Below are 23,078 nucleotides of genomic sequence, written 5' to 3'. Positions count from 1 at the left end.
TGGTTGTAATCTGCTTATATGACCAGATAACAACCAAAATATGACATATTTCCCTGAATTCTTTATGACTTCATGAAAAAAGACTTCACCTGGTTGTAATCCGATCGTATCTGGTTGTATGATGTCTCTGAGAAAAGGAATATTTTACACACAAATAGTGGTACCCATAAGTACTAATTTCTGATGAAAAAACACAAATGTAAAAAATTGGTGGATATACAGATGTAGGATGTTCATTTGAGCCAATTTGCTACAGCAGGAAAATAATCCTGCAGCAACAAGAAATGTAAATTATTAGGTGGATTATAATTAATGGACATTTTTGTAGGGGTTGATACATTTTTCGTAAGGGAAAATCAAGTCTGAAATTTCAAAGTGGAAATTACAAATCAAATCAAATGTATTTATAATGCCCTTCTTACATCAGCTGATATCTCAAAGTGCTGTACAGAAACCCAGCCTAAAACCCCAAACAGCAAGCAATGCAGGTGTAGAAGCACGGTGGCTAGGAAAAACTCCCTAGAAAGGCCAGAACCTAGGAAGAAACCTAGAGAGGAACCAGACTATGAGGGGTAGCCAGTCCTCTTCTGGCTGTGCCGGGTGGAGATTATAACAGAACATGGTCAAGATGTTCAAATGTTCATAGATGACCAGCATGGTCAAATAATAATAATCACAGTGGTTGTAGAGGGTGCAACAGGTCAGCACCTCAGGAGTAAATGTCAGTTGGCTTTTCATAGCCAATCATTCAGAGTTAGACATGTCCGGTAGAGCGAGAGAGTTGAAAACAGCAGGTCCGGAACAAGGTAGCACGTCCGGTGAACAGGTCAGGGTTCCTTAGCCGCAGGCAGACCAGTTGAAACTGGAGCAGCAGCACGGCCAGGTGGACTGGGGACAGCAAGGAGTCATCAGGCCAGGTAGTCCTGACGCATGGTCATAGGGCTCAGGTCCTCCGAGAGAGAGAAAGAAAGAATTAGAGAGAGCATACTTAAATTCACACAGGACACCGGATAAGACAGGAGAAATACTCCAGACATAACACTGACCCTAGCCCCCCGACACATACACTACTGCAGCATAAATACTGGAGGCTGAGACAGGAGGGGTCGGGAGACACTGTGGCCCCGTCCTAAGATACCCCCGGACAGGGCCAAACAGGCAGGATATAACCCCTCCCACTTTGCCAAAGCACAGCCCCCACACCATTAGAGGGATATCTTCAACCACCAACTTACCATCCTGAGACAAGGCCGAGTATAGCTCACAAAGATCTCCACCACAGCACAAACCAAGGGGGGGCGCCAACCCAGACAGGAAGATCACGTCAGTAACTCAACCCACTCAAGTGACGCACCCCTCCTAGGAACGGCATGGAAGAGCACCAGTAAGCCAGTGACTCAGCCCCTGTAATAGGGTTAGAGGCAGAGAATCCCAGTGGAGAGAGGGGAACCCGCCAGGCAGAGACAACAAGGGCGGTTCGTTGCTCCAGCGCCTTTCCGTTCACCTTCACACTCCTGGGCCAGACTACACTCAATCATAGGACCTACTGAAGAGATAAGTCTTCAGTAAAGACTTAAAGGTTGAAACCGAGTCTGCGTCTCTCACATGGATAGGCAGACCATTCCATAAAAATGGAGATCTATAGGAGAAAGCCCTGCCTCCAGCTGTTTGCTTAGAAATTCTAGGGACAGTTAGGAGGCCTGCGTCTTGTGACCGTAACGTACGTGTAGGTATGTACGGCAGGACCAAATCGAAAAGATAGGTAGGAGCAAGCCCATGTAATGCTTTGTAGGTTAGCAGTAAAACCTTGAAATCAGCCCTTGCCTTAACAGGAACCCAGTGTAGAGAGGCTAGCACTGGAGTAATAGGATCACATTTTTTGGTTCTAGTCAAGATTCTAGCAGCCGTGTTTAGCACTAACTGAAGTTTATTTAGTGTTTTATCCGGGTAGCAGGAAAGTAGAGCATTGCAGTAGTCTAACCTAGAAGTGACAAAAGCATGGATACATTTTTCTGCATCATTTTTGGACAGAAAGTTTCTGGTTTTTGCAATGTTACGTAGATGTAAAAAAGCTGTCCTTGAAACAGTCTTGATATGTTCGTCAAAAGAGAGATCAGGGTCCAACAACAACCTCTCCCTCAATGTGAGAAAGACAAAGGAGCTGATCGTGGTCTACAAGAAAAGGCGGGCTGAACAGGCCCCCATTAACATCGACGAGGCTGTAGTGGTGCGGGTCGAGAGATTCAAGTTTCTTGGTGTCCACATCACCAATGACCTATCATGGTCCAAACATACCAAGACAGTCGTGAAGAGGGCACGACAAAACCTTTTCCCCCTCAGGAGACTGAAAATATTTGGCATGGGTCCCCAGATCCACAAAAGGTTCTACAGCTGCACCATTGAGAGCTTCCTGACCGGTTGCATCACTGTCTGGTATGGCAACTGCTCAGCATCTGACCGTAAGGCGCTACAGAGGGTAGTGCGATCGGCCCAGTACATCACTGGGGCCAAGCTTCCTGCTATCCAGGACCTATATAATAGGCGGTGTCAGAGGAAAGCCCATAAAATTGTCAGAGACTCCAGTCACCCAAGTTATAGACTGTTTTCTCTGCTACCACACGGCAAGCAGTACCGAAGCGCCAAGTCTAGGACCAAAAGGCTCCTCAACAGCTTCTACCTCCAAGCCATAAGACTGCTGAACAATTCATAAAATCGCCACCGGACAATTTACCTTGACCCCCCCTTCCTTTTGTACACTGCTGCTACTCGCTGTTTGTTTGTTACCTATGCATAGTTACTTCGCCGCCACCTACATTTACAGATTACCTCAACTAGCCTGTATCCCTGCACACTGACTCGATACCGGTGCCCCCTGTATATAGCCTTGTTATGTTATTCTTATTGTGCTACTTTTTATTTTAGTCTACTTGGTAAATATTTTCTTCTTCTTGAACTGCATTGTTGTAAAGTCAACACTTGTTGTATTCGGCGCATGTGACAAATAAAGTTTGATTTGATTAGGGTTTCTAGTTTGAGAAACAGACGCCTCACAAGTCCTCAACTGGCAACTTCATTAAATAGTACCGGCAAAAAAACACAGTCTCAACGTCAACACTGAAGAGGTGACTCCAGGGCGTTGGCCTTCTAGGCAGAGTTGCAAAGAAAAAGCCATATCTCAGACTGGCCAATGAAAATAAAATATTAAGATGGGCAAAAGAATACAGGCACTGGACAGAGGAATTCTGCCAAGAAGGCCAGCATCCTGGAGTCGCCTCTTCACTGTTAACGTTGAGACTCGTGTTTTGCGGGTACTATTTAATGAAGCTGCCTGTACTTGTGAGGCGTCTGTTTCTCAAAATAGATACTCTAATGTACATGGGGCCTCCCACTCCTCTTTCTATTCTGGTTAGTGCCAGTTTGCGCTGTTCTGTGAAGGGAGTAGTACACAGCGTTGTACGAGAACCTCTCAGAACAAGAATAGACTGACGAGTTTCAGAATAAAGGTATTTGTTTCTGGCCATTTTTTAAGCCTGTAATCAAACACACAAATGCTGATGCTCCAGATACTCAACTAGTCTAAAGAAGGCCAGTTTTATTGCTTCTTTAATCAGGACAACAGTTTTCAGCTGTGCTAACATAATTGCAAAAGGGTTTTCTAATGATCAATAAGCCTTTTAAAATGATAAACTTGGATTAGCTAACACAACGTGCCATTGGAACACAGGAGTGATGGTTGCTGATAATGGGCCTCTGTACGTCTATGTAGATATATATTTTTTAATCTGCCGTTTCCAGCTACAATAGTCATTTACAACATCAACTATGTCTACACTGTATTTCTGATCAATTTTAACAGACAAAAAATTTGCTTTTCTTTCAAAAACAAGGACATTTCTAAGTGACCCCAAACTTTTGAACGGTACTGCATATATAAAATGTTACAATTTAATAATATTCATCCAAATAATATATTACAGTGTGAGATGCAGATCTTAATAGTTTAAAGACACCTCTCTACTCTATCCATCCTCCTCTATAACTCCTACACACCAATTTGTTATTTTAGTAAGATTTCGCTACTGTCACAGAATATAATCTGAATGTGAGGATGATTCAACTGATTCTAGATTACAGTGCATTCGGAAAGTATTCAGACCCCTTGACTTTTTCCACATTTTCTACATTACAGCCTTTTTCTAAAATTGATTAAATTGTTATTTTCCCTCACCAATCTACACACAATACCCCATAATGACAAAGCAAAAACAGCTTTTAAGACATAACATTTTTGCAAACTGAAATATCACATTTACATAAAAATATTCAGACTTTGCTATGAGACTCGAAATTGAGATCAGGTCCATCCTGTTTCCATTGATCATCCTTGAGATGTTTCTACAACTTGATTGGAGTCCACCTGTGGTAAATTCAATTGATTGGACATGATTTGAAAAGGCACACCTGTCTACATTAGGTCCCACAGTTGAAAGTGCATGTCAGAGCAAGCCATGAGTTCGAAGGAATTATCCGTAGAGCTCCTTGACAGGATTGTGTCGAGGCACAGATCTGGGTAACAAGCTGACCAGACCGGACACGTCGCATGCGCGAAAATACATTTTAGAAATGATTGCACCCACACTGCTCGTGCGCGTCTGCGACGCCAAGGGCTAAAATGGAAGTTGTTCCTATTTCTGACGCAGATCGCGCTGAAAGTCATCTCCTCATTGGTTTATAGAAGCAGGTACCCACGTGCCATCTCCTCATTGGTTATACCCACATGGGTGATTGAAATACGAACTGTGTTGCCGGAAGTCATGATAATACAATGAAAGTTAAGATGCGATCACCATATAAGTTCAAAGATGAAAAAGCCTGGAAGGAGGAGAGATGACTAGAAATGATTTGGTTGGTTGTTTTATGTGTGGATTAATTGTCGGAGTAGAGGTCCTTGTGCATTTCAGGTAAAATAACAACTCAATGTTTATATCCCAGGACAAATTAGCTAGCAACAGCAAGCTAGCTAAATAGGACAAATGAACATTAGCTAGCAAGTGCAAGCTAGCTAGCTAAATTGCCATACGTGTTTAATGCTTTTCGACCTGTCCCCAAATTAATGTCATTGGTTGAGAGTTTGTTTTGATATTTTAACCTGCGTGTCGTGATCGCATTTGGTGTGGGGTGGCAAAATACATTTATGCACGATAGCGCACGATGGCGCACGTGCGCAGCCGGTTTGGATTCCGTGTAAGGGTCCAAAATAATTGCTGCAGCATTGAAGATCCCCAAGAACACAGTGGCCTCCATCATTCTTAAATGGAAGAAGTTTAGAACCACCAAGACTCTTCCTAGAGCTGGCTGCCCGGCCAAACTGAGCAATCGGGGGAGAAGGGCCTCAGGGTGACCAAGAACCCGATGGTCACTAACAGAGCTCCAGAGTTCCTCTGTGGAGATGGGAGAACCTTCCAGAAGGACAATCATCTCTGCAGCACTCCACCAATCGGGCCTTTATGGTAGAGTGGCCAGACAAAAGCCACTCCTCAGTAAAAGGCGACTGACCGCTTGGAGTTTGCCAAAAGGCACCTAAAGGATTCTCAGACCATGAGAAACAATATTCTCTGGTCTGATGAAAACAAGATTGAACTCTTTGGCCTGAATGCCAAACGTCACTTCTGGAGGAAACCTGGCACCATCCCTACGGTGAAGCATGGTGGTGGCAGCAGCATCATGCTGTGGGATCAAGAGAAACTAGTCAGGATCAAGAGAAAGATGAACAGAACAAAGTACAGAGAGATCCCCTGTTGAAAACCTGCTCCAGAGTGCTCAAGACCTCAGACTGGGGCAAAGGTTCACCTTCCAACAGGACAACGACACAAAGCACACAACCAAGACAATGCAGGAGTGGCTTCGGGACAAGTCTCTGAATGTCCTTGACAGCCATAGCCCGGTCTTGAACTCTCATCTCTGGAGAGACCTGAAAATAGCTGTGCAGTGACGCTCCCCATCCAATCTGAGAGAACTTGAGAGGATCTGCAGTGAAGAATGGGAGAAACTCCCCAAATACAGGTGTGCCAAGCTTATAGCATCATACCCAAGAAGATTTGAGGCTGTAATCGCTGCCAAAGGTGCGTCAACAAAGTACTGAGTAAAGGGTCTGAATACTTATATAAATGTGTTATTTCAGTTTTTAATTTGCAAACATTTCTAAAAACCTGTTTTTGCTTTGTCATTATGGGGTATTGTGTGTAGATTGCTGAGAACATAAAAAAAATGAATTTCATTTTACCTTTATTTAACTAGGCAAGTCAGTTAAGAACAAATTCTTATTTTCAATGATGGCCTAGGAACCGTGTTGGGTTAACTACCTTGTTCAGGGGCAGAACGACAGATTTTTACCTTGACAGCTCGGGGATTCGATCTTGCAACCTTTCGGTTACTAGTCCAACGCTCTAACCACCTGTCGCCGCCCCCTTATAGAACAAGGCTATAATGTAACAAAATGTGGGAAAAGTCAAGGGGTCTGAAAACTTTCCGAGTGCACTGTAACTCTATTGATATTTGTGTTTGACCTTTGCTGGTTGTTTCCAGGTCATCAGTGTGCCTGAGGGGGATTTCTTCTTTGACTTTGTGAGACATCTGACCGACTGGATCAAAAAAGCCAGACCTGCAAAGGACGGTAAAGACATTTGTTGACTGTAGAGGGCCCTATATTCAGTAGAAAGGTTACCCGCAGGAACGGAAAATCCGAGATGAGATCTCTTCTTTATCACCTTTAATTCTCCAAGACAAAACTTAGCTTTATTCAACACTGAAAAAGGATTGCTTATTTTCTCATACTTCTCTTCTCAAATTTTGCTCCAGAGAAACAACCATATATCATCTCAGATCTGTTTCACTCTGATCAAAATATGATTTTTATAAAGTCTCTCAAATTGAAAGAATTGAATAAACCAACTTTGGGCTGTGACACAAAATGACCCAAGTTGGTAGTTTGAGGGTTAAATAAGTCTATTTTCAACTTTCCTGTAGGCATCCAACATTATTGGGGTCAGAAAAAAAGAAATAAAGAAAGAATGACACACCATATTAATCCTAAGGATTTATTGATGACCCAAATTTCAGCACCTTCAGGAGTGGGCCACATACATATTTTATCAAACATGGTGTTTCATGTTATAGGTTTGACAACATGTTGTGGTTAAAGCTAGAGGAAGGTTAAGCTTGGGTTGGGGAACTTGCCATCTATGTTGATGTATTAATATGAGAAGTATGTCCTGAATCTCTCGGTATCGTCCATCTGCAGGTGTAGTGCCTTCACTGACCTATCAGGTTTTCTTCATGAAGAAATTGTGGACCAATACCATGCCAGGGAAAGACTCCATGGCTGACTACATCTTTCACTACTACCAGGTGTGTGTGTGCGTGTGGGTGTGCGCGTGCGTGTGCGTATTTGTCTAAGTGTATTGACCCTCCTCACTGCTCTTTCTTCAGGAGCTTCCCAAGTATCTCCGTGGTTACCACCAGTGTTCCCGGGAAGAGGTTTTCCAGCTGGGAGCGCTGATCTACAGGGTGAAGTTTGAGGAGGACAAATCCCAGTTTCCAAACATTCCCAAGATGTTGAAGGAGCTGATCCCTCAGGACCAGATCAGATACCTCTCGCCTGATGACTGGAAACGGGTGAGTCGGAAAATTAGAATTTCTGTCGGCATAAATAGTGTTTAACATGATTTTTGAATGACTACCTCGTCACTGTACCCCACACATACAATTATATGTAACGTCCCTCAGTCGAGCAGTGAATTTCAAACAGATTCAACCACAAAGACCAGGTAGGTTTTCCAATGCCTCGCAAAGAAGGGCACCTATTGGTAGATGGGTAAAAAAAACTGACATTGAAAATCCCTATGAGCATGGTAAAGTTAATAATTACACTTTGGATGGTGTATCAATACACCCAGTCACTATAAAGATACAGGCATTCTTCCTAACTTAATTGCTGGAGGGGAATAAACCTGCTTAGTGATTTCACCATGAGGCCAATGGTGATTTTAAAACAGTTACAGAGTTTAATGGCTGTGATAGGAGAAAACTGAGGATGAATCAACAACATTGTAGTTACATTGTAGTCCACAGTACTAAACTAAATGACAGAGTGAAAAGAAGGAAGCCTGTTATGGGTATGCTTGTCATCGGTAAGGACTAGGGAGTTTTTTAGGATGAAAAGAAACAGAGTACAGCTAAGCACAGGCAAAATCCTAGAGGAAAACCTGGTTCAGTTTGCTTTCCAACAGACACTGAGAGACAAATTCACCTTTCAGCAGGAAAAAAAACTAAAACGCAAAGCCAAATATACACTGACGACAACATTGAATGTTCCTGAGTTTTGACTTAAATCAGCTTGAAAATCTATGGAAAGACTTGAAAATGGCTGTCTAGCAATGATCAACAAACAACTTGACAGAGCCTGAAGAATTTTAAAAAGTATAATGTGCAAATATTGTCGAATCCAGGTGTGCAAAGCTCTTAGAGACTTACCCAGAAAGACTCACAGCTGTAATCGCTGCAAAAGGTGATTCTAACATGTATTGACTCATTCTTCAATAAATTAGCAAAAATGTCTAAAAGCATTGTTTTCACATTGTCATTGTGTTTAGATGGGTGAGACATTTAATCAATTTTGAATTCAAGTTGTAACACAACAAAATGTGAAATAAGTCATGAGGTATGAATACTTTCTGAATGCACTGTAGTTCAGGGAACCACTCTTGCGTGATGAGTAACCTTGCCTTAGACCTGAAGACTAGTGTTAGCTCCCAGAGCAAATGCCTAGGCTTTAGCTCAATGGGCTAACACAGTTTTGTAGCGTATAGGAATCCGGGGGGTTAAATCATATTTGGTCACACTCTCTGCTGCTTGTTTTTCTGTCTTACAGTCTATAGTGGCGTTTTTCAACAAGCAGTCGGGGAAGACTCGAGAGGAGGCCAAGCTCTCATTCCTCAAAGTCATCTTCAAGTGGCCTACGTTTGGTTCGGCCTTCTTTGAAGTCAAGGTAAAGATTTCTATATGAATTCTTGTTCTTGTGCAAATGGTATAGAATGATCATTGTTTGTGGTTTTTTTTTTTTTACATTTGAGTCACCGTGTGTATTTGAGTGCTGATTAGTACTTTGGGAGGTTTTTGTTCAAATGAATTTTCTTGATCAATGGGGTTAATTTCAGAATAGTTAATTCAATCTCAGTCGTGGACTATTATTATTGACCTGGTCAAAGAGTTGTTGTGCATTCCTTGCTACTTTTATTTTTTCAACTTGTTTTATAAATGTATTATCTCTGTCAGTTTATCTGTGTAAGGGCCTATTGTCTGCCTCAATTCCAGTATCTATTTATTTATTTAATGAATTTTTAAAACATCACAAACTCAAGTTGTTTGTTATAGGTTTGTAAGATACCAATTGTGACTAAACTGATGTTTTCCTATTCAACAGCAAACCAGTGATCCAAACTTCCCAGAGATCCTCTTGATAGCAATCAACAAACATGGTGTCAGCCTGATCGACCCCAAGTCAAAGGTGAGTGTGTGCCTACATGCATGAGTGTGTGCACATTTTCTTGCGCGCACATGTGTGTTATGGAAGTTGTGTATGTGTGTGTTTACCGTGTAATTCTCCAATTCCCACCTCAACAGGACATCTTGACCACACACCCATTCACGAAGATCTCCAACTGGAGCAGTGGCAACACCTACTTCCACATCACCATCGGAAACCTGGTCCGAGGCACCAAGCTGCTGTGTGAGACCTCACTGGTGAGCTACTGGACGTTTCAACACCCACAACATGACATGACATAACATATGTAATAAAATTACATTATACATACTGTATCAACTAAAGTATTCTAAAGATGCGTACCAAAACAAGCACATGTCTTTTCCTACAAGCATTGACTTTGCTGATAATGACTTAATTGAGGAAATATTGACTTACTATAACCACGTTCCCATCCACAGTTTTTATGCAAGTAATGTCATACCGTATTTAAAAAAAATCACAACAGCTGTGATGGGAACAGGAAGTTTTGGTACAATATTATAAATGCCAACAGATAACTATTTTGTTTGTAATTTGTTTGTTTGACATGGTGGGATCTTTTTGTGTCTGTAAAATGAATTATGCAAGAAATGGCGGTGGAAATGCCTTTATGCGTAAATATTGATATAATAACCATCATATTGAAGTAAACTTGGAGTCACACAATGATATGGTGTGTGGTCCTGCTACTACGACTTGGGAAAACATGCAGTTTATTAGGCTACAGATTAAATAAGTTATGATGAACTTCACAGGGTGGTGAAAGTGCACGGTGATCTTGATGCTCCTTTCCAATAAATATTGAGGGTCTAAAATGTAATGTAAATGTAGGCGAAATATCAGCTTTTATATATGAAGGGTTTATTGAATAATTTGTTCATTTCATCTTGTAGGCTAGATTCCCTTTCAACAGAGTGTGTCTGCTCATGGAGGAGACTGGTACTTCTGGCAACCCACTGCAGTTAGACTAGATGATTTGATGATGGTAATGCCAGACTTGATAAGAGTGCAAGTGTCCTATGGTCAAAAGTCACAGTCATGGTCTTAGCCTGAAATTAGCCTGTATGCAGATAGAAAAGCCTTTTCAATGGTATACATGTGTGGTTCTGTAGCTTTGTCGAACTTTTAAATAATAAATGCAGGCAGACCTGGGTTCAAATGCTGAGTGTTTGATAGGGCCTGTTTGGAGTGACAGTTGGGCAGATTTTCACTTTTGGGTATACTCCGTTGGCTCCATTGCACCAGGCAAGCTCAATCAAGCGCACTCTGAAGTATTTGAACACGTCTGATTCATATTCTGCAATGAAATATTGCAAGGCATTAATGTACCTTTGAACTGGTTTGTTTGTCTGTGTGACCACAGGGCTACAAGATGGACGACCTCCTGACCTCTTACATCAGCCAGATGCTGACCACCATGACCAAACAGCGCGGTTCCCGTGGCAACATCAAGTGATCTGGAAAGTCATCGATCCCGCTGTTGAGTGTATTAGTGTAGGCCTCGAGGGCTTTGTGATCTATCACACTGTTTCATTAAAACATAGAGGGATAGATACAACCCTTCCTCCATAACATGCTAAATCAATTACATGCATACACACACTCGCACACATACATGTGCACGTACCGATGCACATACACACATACACGCACTTGACAGATTCTCCCTAAGATGTAGATGGAAGAGAGTGGGAAGGACAGGAGCTTGAGAACCTCTGGTCTAATAGTCTATTGTACAGATACTGTTAATCTCAGCACTACAGACACAACGTTGATGCAACATCTCACAGCAAAGTCTGAGAGACATTGGAAATCATGCATCTCCACACACTATTGCGTTACAGAAATGTACATAGATCGTTGGTTATAGGGATGGAGGCATGATAGCAGTATTACGACAAGAATACTCTTTTTGCATTGTCGATAGATATGGTGACGATTTAAATGTTTGATTTATGTTTTGGCCATGACAATGTTTTGACTTATCGTCAGATGTTGGTTTATATCTTGGGTCCTGTCTTAACAATCACCAATTGCCTTTACTTGACCCAAATGCACAACCAACGATTGCAACTTTTTACATGGCAACTAATCAAGAGCTTTATTTAGAAAATGTTTTTATGCAAAGCATTTGATTGTAAAATGTCCAATAATGTGATTTATAAATGTTGGGCCTAACCCTATACAACTATGGCTTGTCCATACTATAGATATCATGTGTAATCATTGCATTATATTGTTTTAGAGTTTAATTCAAAATTGGCCCTCGTCGCAGGCGGGCTAAATACTTTTTTTGAATACCCGATCAGTGTTATTAGTACATTTGATTTATTAATGAAGTATATTTGAAGTACATTTGATGAGAACAGTCAGATTGATCTCTGGACATTAGCTGGCTCTAGGACCTTGCATACAGTGTGTGTACCACATCACTGTAAAAACATTTAGTGGAAAGTTGACAATAATTAATAATGTGATATTTCTAACAAGCACATATTTAGCTGTTTGCCTAATGAATTAATCATTGAAGAAAATCTATTCTGTAAATAAAGACTCCCGGTCCATATGACTTGTCTTTAAAAAAGAAATGGTGGATCAAATCAAGGATTTTTAAGTATTAAAGGTCAACTCTGTTATGACATCATCATAGACAAAATATAATCTACATACAGAAATTAACAACAAAAATGTCAGGACTGCCATTATTGGCTCTTAATGATGGCAGTTTTGGCATATTAAAGTTATGTTGATGTCTGTAAACAGGAAGTCACCCCACTGTGAATGGTGATGTCAAATTGCTTAGTCTACCTTAAAAAGTAATCTCAGTGACATTATTGTTGTGCACCGCTCTGTATAGTGGATATTAATTTAGGTCAAATTGTTCCTGTTTTTTAAATGTTGGTCCATGACACCAAATATTTTGGTATCAATAAAGAAATTACAAATATTTCCTTTCATGCCTAATGTTCATCACCCCAAAAGATGAATGAGCCTATTTCACTATCACATAATTTCATAAAGAGATGTGTGCATTTTACGTTCAAAGCAACAAAAATGTAACAAAACAGTTCAGTTAACTTCTGATGTTTATGCAAAAGTAATCCCATAGTTTACAATGTCATAGCGAAATGGGCTCATACAAAATACAATGGCTATCACCACCAACTGAGCTCTACTTTTAGACTATCATTTTAATATAATACTCTTCTGATTGTAACAGAATGACATAACTGTAAACAACAGATAATTATTTCTATAACGATCTTACAACCAAGATAATACTACAGGTGTCGTATGCAGATCACAAATCAGACTGGTATCTTATACTGTGATTCTTTGGCTAAACATACTTTTTTCCTAGGTATTCCTACAGCTTTGTATAGTGATTTAAAGGCTGCCGTGGCGCTGAGTTACTCATCAATATGTTGTCAGTCATAAAGAAATCTAACAGGTTTCATAATCATTACTAGAAAAAGTGTCTTTCAGCTACCAGAGCTGAAGTTGGTATTCTTCACATTGATTTGACAACACTGCACAGTAAAGCTGAGGCACAGTCAACTGGACAGATGTAAGAGTTCTGCTATAATTTGGCTAAAAGGACAAAATATTGTACAACATTAGCTTCTTTTTCTTATCCTTGCCAGAAGGATTTTCATTTGTGTTGAAAAGCCTAAACAAATTTGTTAAAAACAATGACCTCAATATGAACCATATAAAATATAGATATATGGACCATGGAAATACAGTGTAATTGTTCTCTGTAGGTCACTTATGTCGTTGCAGTGATTATATGTTGCAAAGTTCTATGGACTTCACCTCGTTATAAACATTGACCAGAACCAATCAAACACATTAATATATCTCCAGACATAAACAGAGGATTATCATGTCATATCCAAACCGGAGTTCTAATAGTACAAATTTTTCTTTGTGATACTTCAGCGCTGTTTCCAACATGCGTCCTTTGTTCTGATCTTCTCCATATTATGATTGTGTCCACATTTTTAAACAGGTGTAGACAATCAAAATACATTGTGATCAGTCAAACACATTAATATATCTCCAGACATAAACAGAGGATTATCATGTCATATCCAAACCGGAGTTCTAATAGTACAAATTTTTCTTTGTGATACTTCAGCGCTGTTTCCAACATGCGTCCTTTGTTCTGATTTTCTCCATATTATGATTGTGTCCACATTTTTAAACAGGTGTAGACAATCAAAATACATTGTGATCAGATGTTCTGATCTTCTCCATATTATGATTGTGTCCACATTTTTAAACAGGTGTAGACAATCAAAATACATTGTGATCAGATGTTCCATTTTTAAACAGGTGTAGACAATCAAAATACATTGTGATCAGATGTTCTGATCTTCTCCATATTATGATTGTGTCCACATTTTTAAACAGGTGTAGACAATCAAAATACATTGTGATCAGATGTTCCTGCCGACCTCCTCTGATCACAATGTATTTTGATTGTCTACACCTGTTTAAAAATGTGGACACAATCATAATATGGAGAAGATCAGAACATCTGATCACAATGTATTTTGATTGTCTACACCTGTTTAAAAATGGAACATCTGATCACAATGTATTTTGATTGTCTACACCTGTTTAAAAATGTGGACACAATCATAATATGGAGAAGATCAGAACATCTGATCACAATGTATTTTGATTGTCTACACCTGTTTAAAAATGTGGACACAATCATAATATGGAGAAGATCAGAACAAAGGACGCATGTTGGAAACAGCGCTGAAGTATCACAAAGAAAAATTTGTACTATTAGAACTCCGGTTTGGATATGACATGATAATCCTCTGTTTATGTCTGGAGATATATTAATGTGTTTGATTGGTTCTGGTCAATGTCTACACTTGACACTTACATGACTTCTGCTATCAGAATAGGAAGATCGCATTGAAAAGATGGGTCTCTAGATGCACAAATGTCGCTTTGTGGTCTGATTGTGTTCAGATCTGGCTGACCACTTCAGGAGGCGGATTTCTCCTCAGTCTGGACGCATCAGGCTGCTGAAAGTGCATACAATGGGTAACGTCATCAGCACTCCTCCCACAAGTCTCCAGAAAACGTGTTTTGGGACCGAGAGGAACCTTTTCATTATAACGTTTTGTTGGCTAGAGTTATGCTAATCCGTTTGCAATTCATTTTGCGTTGCTTGCTGGCTAGCTAGCTACAGTAGTTAACACAACGACTGATGGCAGTAGCTATCATATTATCCCTATTCCACCGTTTGTAGAATGCATACTGGCATTTGAATATAGCGCGGGAAAAGGGAATGCGGACACGGTAGACGCATTTCAATGTAGGTGTAGACACATGACGCGTTTGGAATTCCATGATCAGAATACTAAACCTGCATGAACTGTCAAGCCTAGACACGGCCTCAGGCACGCAGGCTGCATTTAGATAGGCAGCCCAATTCTGAAATGTTGCCCAATTACAGGCAAAAGAGCTGATCTGATTGGTCAAAACACCAATTAGTGGAAAATAAGACCCGATTTGTGCTTCCTGTCTAAACGCAGCCTTACAAGTGTAGACGGATCTGGACAGTGAAATAATTTACAAATCATCATTACCCCACCCTCTAAAACCATTCACAGGTGGGACCATTGCTTTATGGCATCAATATGTGAATAACAATTCTGAAAGAATATCTGTCAAATAATTGACTTTACAGGGAATGACCAGGAAATCTGGTCACAATGAGGACACATAAGATACATTTTAATAGCATGTGTAGACTGAAAATGTGGTCACAATTTGAATGTGGACAAGATCAGGACACAGGATGCCTGTAAGCGGCAGGTATAAACGACGCTTGAGAGGAGTGCCAGATCAGGACACAGGATGCCTGTAAGCGGCAGGTAGAAACTAAGCTTGAGAGGAGTGCCAGATCCCAGATGGGCAGAGTGCACTTTTTGGGACTACTTCATTGGTTCCCTTATGCCAGGAAAGGGCAATCAAGCACAGCTAAAGTATTTCAAAAGAAAACAAACACATACTAATTGAACCCCGGTCTGGTCATATTCACACATCTTATCGACCATTACTCACACACTAACAAAATGGTCAAGCATTTGTGGTTCACGTAACTCAACACTGCAGTGGCTGCTGAAATGGAAAGGAACCTATGGACAATGGAGGGTAATACAAGTTGAGAATATCTACAGCGGACGTTCAATAGTGTAGTAATCTCTTCCCATCACCAGATAGTGTCTATAGTATGAACGATGAGTTGGTTGGTCCTTGAGGTTGTCTGGGCTGTTCTTCAGTCACATTTGACTTAAGGCAGGGCTGCCCAACCCTCTTCCTGGAGATCTACTGTCCTGTATGTTTTCAGTCCAACCCTACTTTAGCATATCTGATTCAGCTAGTTAAGGTCTCATTGAGCAGCTAATTAGTAGAATCAGGTGTGTTAAATTAGGTTTGAACTGAAAACCCAACCTCCAGGAAGAGAGTTGGGCAGCCCTGTCTTAAGGATTAATATCTATCCAATGAAATCCCTTCTGCAAGTGACACATCAGCACCACCTACAGCTCCGCTAGGCCTCACTCACTTTGTGTCTCATTCTCTCCCACAAATCTACAGGGGGTTGCCAGGTTGTGCTCTCGGTTTCCAGTAGGGTCCTGGGTTTCCAGGTTGGGTCGATTCTGGTGAATTGCCAGTTTGGGGTCTGGGAAGTTGCCAAGTTGAAAGGGAGAGTGAGGAGTGGTTTGCTTCAACTGAGCCTCACAGAGGAGGTTGATGGATTGGTTATCAGTGCTCTGAGACGGTTGCCAAGTTAGGCTCAGTGGCCAGCGGGCTTCGAGCGGGCTCTCCCAGGATGTTGACACTGGAGACGGACCACACATCTGTCAGGGGGTGAGGTCAGGGTTTAGTAGTTGACAAAGGTCATTGATATATGATATACACTACCGTTCAAAAGTTTGGGGTCACTTAAAAATGACCTTGTTTTTGAAAGAAAAGCAAAATTTTTTTCATTAAAATAACATCAAATTGATCAGAAATACAGCGTAGACATTGTTAATGTTGTAAATGACTATTGTAGCTTGAAACGGCAGATTTTTTAATGTAATATCTACATAGGCGTACAGAGGCCCATTATCAGCAACCATCACTCCTGTGTTTCAATGGCACGTTGTGTTAGCTAATCCAAGTTTATCATTTTAAAAGGCTAATTGATCATTAGAAAACTATTTTGCAATGTTAACACAGCTGAAAACTGTTGTGCTCATTAAAGAAGCAATAAAACTGGCCTCCTTCTTTAGACTAGTTGAGTATCTGGAGCATCAGCATTTGTGGGTTCGATTACAGGCTCAAAATGGCCAGAAACAAAGTACTTTCTTCTGAAACCCGTCAGTCTATTCTTGTTCTGAGAAATGAAGGCTATTCAATGTGAGAAATTGCCAAGAAACTGAAGATCTCGTACAATGCTGTGTACTACTCCCTTCCCAGAACAGCGCAAACTGGCTCTAACCAGAATAGAAAGAGGACTGGGAGGCCTCGGTGCACAACTGAGCAAGTGGACAAGTACATTAGAGTGTCTAGTTTGGGATACAGACGCCTCACAAGTCCTCAACTGGCAGCTTCATTAAATTGTACCCGCAAAACACCAGTCTAAACGTCAACAGTGAAGAGGCAACTCTGGGATGCTGGCCTTCTTGGCAGAATTCCTCTGTCCAGTGTCTGTTCTTTTGTTAATCTTTTATTTTTATTGGCCAGTCTGAGATATGGCTTTTTCTTTGCAACTCTGCCTAGAAGGCCAGCATCCCGGAGTTGCCTCTTCACTGTTGACGTTTAGACTGGTGTTTTGTGGGTACTATTTAATGAATCTGCCAATTGAGAACTTGTGAGGCGTCTGTTTCTCAAACTAGACACTCTAATGTACTTATCCTCTTGCTTAGTCTCTGTTTTAATCTCTGTTTTAAGCCTATATAGGGTATGTGCGTGTGTGTATTATGTTATCAAAGCTGGCCATGGGAAAGAAACAGGGTGACTCCTACAGACAACTTCTAACTCACCTGTCCTGAACTTGATGTAGGTGCCATGTTCTAGTGTGGGTTTGCTGCCCGAACAGAAAGCCAGGCTTTGTTCTCGCCACCTGTCATCAACAGTTAGTCATCGCCACAGGAAGTGACATCACCATTCAATACAAAACAGACTGACGTTCATCCGAAGCTTCAATTTGACACAATCAATCTACGTTTTGTACGTAGACATATCAAAATACACCTTACGACGACCCTCGCACTCTGTATTCTAGTGGGCTGACTCACCAGTGGAAGATGAAGATGATGAAGATGATGGTGATGGACACCACGTCGGTGAGGACCCACATCAGATTATACTCACCTGGAGTCTGAAAGAGAAAGACAGACAACCATTGTGTCTAGGAGTATTCTTTTCACTAATCCAATCAATTTCAGTAAGGCTGCATTTGGGCCCGGCGTCACAATAAATCGTTTATTTCTCCCAAAGCGTGCACTTGTTCACTTCCCTTCATAGATTTAAAGAAAATTACTGGGAAAATAAATACCAGTATGGTGGAAACTCCCTGTAGCTCATGCTTACATCAAGCCAATGCTTTTACATTTGTGGAGAGTAGAGAACAAGTGCAATATTTCCAGAGGAAGGAAAGATTATTGGGATGTAGTAGTATTGGTCCTAGGTTGTTGTTCTCACCATAAGGAAGAGGGGTCTGGTGAGGTTATTCTCACCATAAGGAAGAGGGGTCTGGTGAGGTTATTCTCACCATAAGGAAGAGGGGTCTGGTGAGGTTATTCTCACCATAAGGAAGAGGGGTCTGGTGAGGTTATTCTCACCATAAGGAAGAGGGGTCTGGTGAGGTTATTCTCACCATAAGGAAGAGGGGTCTGGTGAGGTTATTCTCACCATAAGGAAGAGGGGTCTGGTGAGGTTATTCTCACCATAAGGAAGAGGGGTCTACTGAGGTTGTTGAGGAACTGTAGAGCATTGGTGGTGACAGACTGAGCCCCAGTGCACCAGGCCAGAGAGTAGAGCCACGACTGGCTGATCACATACAGGTTGGTGCTGATGTTGGCCGCTGCATATTCACTGAGGGAGGAATACAACACACACACAGCCAATTAATACATGCACACATACACATTTAATGCAAAGACACACACACTACCACACACACACACATTATCATCTCTGTGGACATGGAGCTATAGTGCAGGTTGAGTTGGACAATGTGATTCTGCTGGAGCTCCTCAACTGGAGCCCGGGACGCCGATGTATGCTGGAGGTCAGGGTCCAGCTGCTGGACCATGCTCCGCAGGTTTGAGGGCAGCCACAACACCTGACACACACACACACACACACAATACACGTCATTTACTCTAAACACTAACCTCAATATTACAACATTTTGTATTTACAGTGTTACCAATGTAATCAAAATATCCCTTAAAACAGCTTAATTCCCAAGTTTAAAAAAAGGAACCTATGACATATAGGATAGATAATCCCAGCTTCCCCTCCCACAAACCTAACCATTAGTAGAGAAAATGTCAAACTGACCCAAGATCAGTTTCTAGGGGCAGCTTCACTCTACTCCTATTTATAAGATGAAGATGGACACAACGTCAGTGAGGACACACATCAGGATGGCAGGTAGCCTAGCAGTTAAGAGCTTAAGAGTGTTGGGCCAGTAACCAAAAGGTCGCTGGTTCAAATCCCCAAGCTGACTAGTTGAAAAACCTGCCGATGTGCCCTTGAGCAAGGCATTTAACCCTAATTGCTCCTCTAAATCGCTCTGGATAAGAGTGTCTGCTAAATAATTTAAATGTTATAACATCTCCCTCACTTGGTGTGAGTGGATGGAAGACTCATTCTGGATGACCTCCAGGGTGCGTGTGATCCAGGTGTCCCTGTAGGGGTGTCCCTTAGGGGGCCGGTAGAGGTCAAAGATAACCTGTTTGCCTCTCTGTGAAGCCAGCTCCAGAAAGTCCTTGAAGGTGCAAACAGACTGGTTCTGCGCCTGCGCCCGGTCCTCGGTACCCAGAGACCAAGCCGTGCCGAACGGGTCACGCTGCAGAATCACCAGGGGCAGAGAGACAGTCAGTATACGGAATGCTATGGCATAATGGTAAATCATATTGACAATGTAATATCACATTGTATTCCATAAAGCAGGGGGTTGTGCAATTGATAACCTCCCACCCCCTATCGATAGTACGTTGATGTATTGTCAAAATGTCAATAACTTCCCTATCCGTCATCTTATTATGTTGTCCTAGCTACTGTCATTGGACACAAACATGTCCTGGTTTCCCATCATACCATGTCCATGAAGCTAAATGATCATGATCTTTATTAAAAAAGCAGTTCAAGACTAGGCTTAATTTCCGTGTCTCTGTAGCGCCCCCTGAGTCTTCCTGAGGTGCGGTGGCAGTTGGTGACTCACATGGAGGAACCAGGCCCCGGCGTTGAGGGTCTCCAGCTCCCCCCAGGTGAACATGGCCGCAGGGGCGTCCGTCCGGTTGGGGAACACCTCCTGCACGTTGGTGGTCCTCCTCAGGGTGTGGTCGTGCATCAGGAAGGGCACCCCGTCATAGCTGTGGCAACGAGAGAAAGCTTTGGCAGTTACAGAGTTGACAGTTAAGGAGTTGGTGGTTAAGGAATTGAAGGTTAAGGAGTTGACGGAAGTGCATTAAGATGACTCACAGTCAAAGAGAGCCAGGTACTTCATCATTTATTTATTTATTCATTCAGGTATGTAAAGTCCAATACAAATACAAATGCCCAGGACTAGCGTGGGAAAGAACCCGATGACAATGGCTTACTTATGATACGAGCTCACTAGCTATGTTGGGTTTACCTTCCATAGCAAGCTTGTTTCATAATACCCACGACTGGTGAGGTAGACTAATGTTGGGACACGCTTAGGTACACTAGATCAGGGTTCCCCAACTGGCGGCCCATGGGCCGTGATTTTATTTGTCCCCCCCAAGTTTTCTGAGCAATATAAACTCAGCAACAAAAAAAACGTCCCTTTTTTTAGGGCCCGGTCTTTCAAAGATAATTCGCAAAAATCCAAATCACTTCACAGATCTTCATTGTAAAGGGTTTAAACACGGTTTCAGATGCTTGTTCAATGAACCATGAACAATTAATGGAAGGGTCATTAAGACACTAACAGCTTACAGACGGTAGGCAATTAAGGTCAGTTATAAAAACTTGGGACACTAAAGAGGCCTTTCTACTGACTCTGAAAAACACCAAAAGAAAGATGCCCAGGGTCCCTGCTCATCTGCGTGAATGTGCCTTGGGCATGCTGCAAGGAGGCATGAGGACTGCAGATGTGGCCAGGGCAATAAATTGCAATGTCCGTACTGTGAGACGCCTAAGACAGCGCTACAGGGAGACAGGACAGACAGCTGATCGTCCTCGCAGTGGCAGACCACGTGTAACAACACCTGCACAGGATCGGTACATCCGAAACATCACACCTGCGGAACAGGTACAGGAGGGCAACAACAACTGCCCGAGTTACACCAGGAACGCACAATCCCTCCATCAGTGCTCAGACTGTCCGAAATAGGCTGAGAGAGGCTGGACTGAGGGCTTGTAGGCCTGTTGTAAGGCAGGTCCTCACCATACATCGCCTATGGGTACAAATCCACCGTCGCTGGACCAGACAGGACTTGCAAAAAGTGCTCTTCACTGACGAGTCGCGGTTTTGTCTCACCAGGGGTGATGGTCGGATTTGCGTTTATCGTCGAAGGAATGAGCGTTACACCGAAGCCTGTACTCTGGAGCAGGATCGATTTAGAGGTGGAGGGTCTGTCATGGTCTGGGGCGGTGTGTCACAGCATCATTGGACTGAGCTTGTTGTCATTGCAGGCACTCTCAACGCTGTGCGTTACAGGGAAGACATCCTCCTCCCTCATGTGGTACCCTTCCTGCAGGCTCATCCTGACATGACCTTCCAGCATCACAATGCCACCAGCCATTCTGCTCGTTCTGTGCGTGATTTCCTGCAAGACAGGAATGTCAGTGTTCTACCATGGCCAGAGAAGAGCCCGGATCTCAATCCCATTGAGCATGTCTGGGACCTGTTGGATCGGAGGGTGAGGGCTAGGGCCATTCCCCCCAGAAATGTCCAGGAACTTGCAGGTGCCTTGGTGGAAGAGTGGGGTAACATCTCACAGCAAGAACTGGCAAATCTGGTGCAGTTCATGAGGAGGAGATGCACTGCAGTACTTAATGCAGCTGATGGCCACACCAGATACTGACTGTTACTTTTGATTTTGACCCCCCCCTTTGTTCAGGGACACATTCTTCCATTACTGTTAGTCACATGTCTGTGGAACTTGTTCATTTAATGTCTCAGTTGTTGTATGTTGTTCATACAAATATTTACACATGTTAAGATTGATTAAAAATAAGACCAGTTGACAGTGAGAAAACGTTTCTTTTTTTGTCGAGTTTATATACTGTGACTTCAGAAAGTATTCAGACCCCTTGACTTTTTCCACAATTTGTTACATTACAGCCTTATTCTGAAATGGATTAAATAAATAAAAAATCCCTCAGCAATCTAGACACAATACCCCATAATGACAAAGCAAAAACAGCAGGTTTTTAGAACTGTTTGCAAATTTATAAAAAATAAAGAAATACCTTATTTATATGCGTATCAGACCCTTTGCTATTACACTCGAAATTGAGATCAGGCGCGCAGGCGCCGGAAAGAGATGGCTGCCTCGCTTCGCGTTCCTTGGAAAATATGCAGTATTTTGTTTTTTTACGTGTTATTTCTTACATCGGTACCCCGGGTAATCTTAGGTTTCATTACATACAGTCGGGAGGAACTACTGAATATACGATTAACGTCAACTCATCATCGTTCCTACCAGGAATATGACTTTCCCGAAACGGATCCAGTGTCTTGCCTTCCACACAATACAATGGATCTGATCCCAGCCGGCGACCCTGTGCGTCGCCGGAAAAGGGGAAAACGTGGCGGTCTCGTGGTCAGGCTTCGGAGACGGGCACATCGCGCTCCACTCCCTAGCATACTACTCGCCAATGTCCAGTCTCTTGACAATAAGGTTGATGAAATCCGAGCACGGGTAGCATTCCAGAGAGACATCAGGGATTGCAACGTGCTCTGCTTCACGGAAACATGGCTAACTCAAGGGACGCTAACGGAGTCGGTGCAGCCAGCTGGTTTCTCCATGCATCGCGCCGACAGAAACAAACATCTTTCCGGTAAGAAGAGGGGCGGGGGGGTATGCCTTATGATTAACGAGAAGTGGTGTGATCATCATAACAACACACAAGAACTCAAGTCGTTCTGTTCACCTGATCTAGAACTCCTCACAATCAAATGTCGACCGCATTATCTACCAAGGGAATTCTCGTCAATCATAATCACAGCCGTATACATTCCCCCCCAAGCAGACACATCGATGGCCCTGAA

General features: G+C 42.2%; 2 protein-coding genes across 3 annotated transcripts in view; one reads left to right on the top strand and one right to left on the bottom strand.

Moving 5' to 3' along the window:
• LOC139536731 (unconventional myosin-VIIa-like) overlaps window positions 1-12,533 on the top strand; it is a 63,532-nt gene extending 50,999 nt beyond the window's left edge. The window contains exons 42-48 of the mRNA XM_071337329.1: window positions 6,586-6,673; window positions 7,301-7,407; window positions 7,489-7,674; window positions 8,930-9,046; window positions 9,482-9,565; window positions 9,682-9,801; window positions 10,950-12,533. Of these exons, the coding sequence (XP_071193430.1) occupies window positions 6,586-6,673; window positions 7,301-7,407; window positions 7,489-7,674; window positions 8,930-9,046; window positions 9,482-9,565; window positions 9,682-9,801; window positions 10,950-11,042 (795 nt within the window). The 3' untranslated portion in view covers window positions 11,043-12,533. The remainder of the gene's footprint in view (window positions 1-6,585; window positions 6,674-7,300; window positions 7,408-7,488; window positions 7,675-8,929; window positions 9,047-9,481; window positions 9,566-9,681; window positions 9,802-10,949) is intronic.
• Window positions 12,534-12,654: 121 nt separating this feature from the next.
• LOC139537653 (glycerophosphodiester phosphodiesterase domain-containing protein 5-like) overlaps window positions 12,655-23,078 on the bottom strand; it is a 34,079-nt gene continuing 23,655 nt past the window's right edge. The window contains exons 10-16 of one of the 2 annotated variants that reach the window (XM_071339219.1): window positions 20,058-20,208; window positions 19,458-19,682; window positions 18,793-18,950; window positions 18,553-18,700; window positions 17,902-17,984; window positions 17,647-17,726; window positions 12,655-16,476 (exon numbers count right to left, since the gene is read on the bottom strand). In XM_071339219.1, the coding sequence (XP_071195320.1) occupies window positions 16,382-16,476; window positions 17,647-17,726; window positions 17,902-17,984; window positions 18,553-18,700; window positions 18,793-18,950; window positions 19,458-19,682; window positions 20,058-20,208 (940 nt within the window). In that variant the 3' untranslated portion in view covers window positions 12,655-16,381. The remainder of the gene's footprint in view (window positions 16,477-17,646; window positions 17,727-17,901; window positions 17,985-18,552; window positions 18,701-18,792; window positions 18,951-19,457; window positions 19,683-20,057; window positions 20,209-23,078) is intronic. The other variant, XM_071339220.1, reaches the window with a different exon arrangement.

This window comes from Salvelinus alpinus, chromosome 13, assembly GCF_045679555.1.
Source record: "Salvelinus alpinus chromosome 13, SLU_Salpinus.1, whole genome shotgun sequence".
Lineage (NCBI taxonomy): Eukaryota > Metazoa > Chordata > Actinopteri > Salmoniformes > Salmonidae > Salvelinus > Salvelinus alpinus.
The sequence above is the reverse complement of the archived record's forward strand: the minus strand, read 5'-3'. Positions and strand labels throughout refer to the sequence as shown.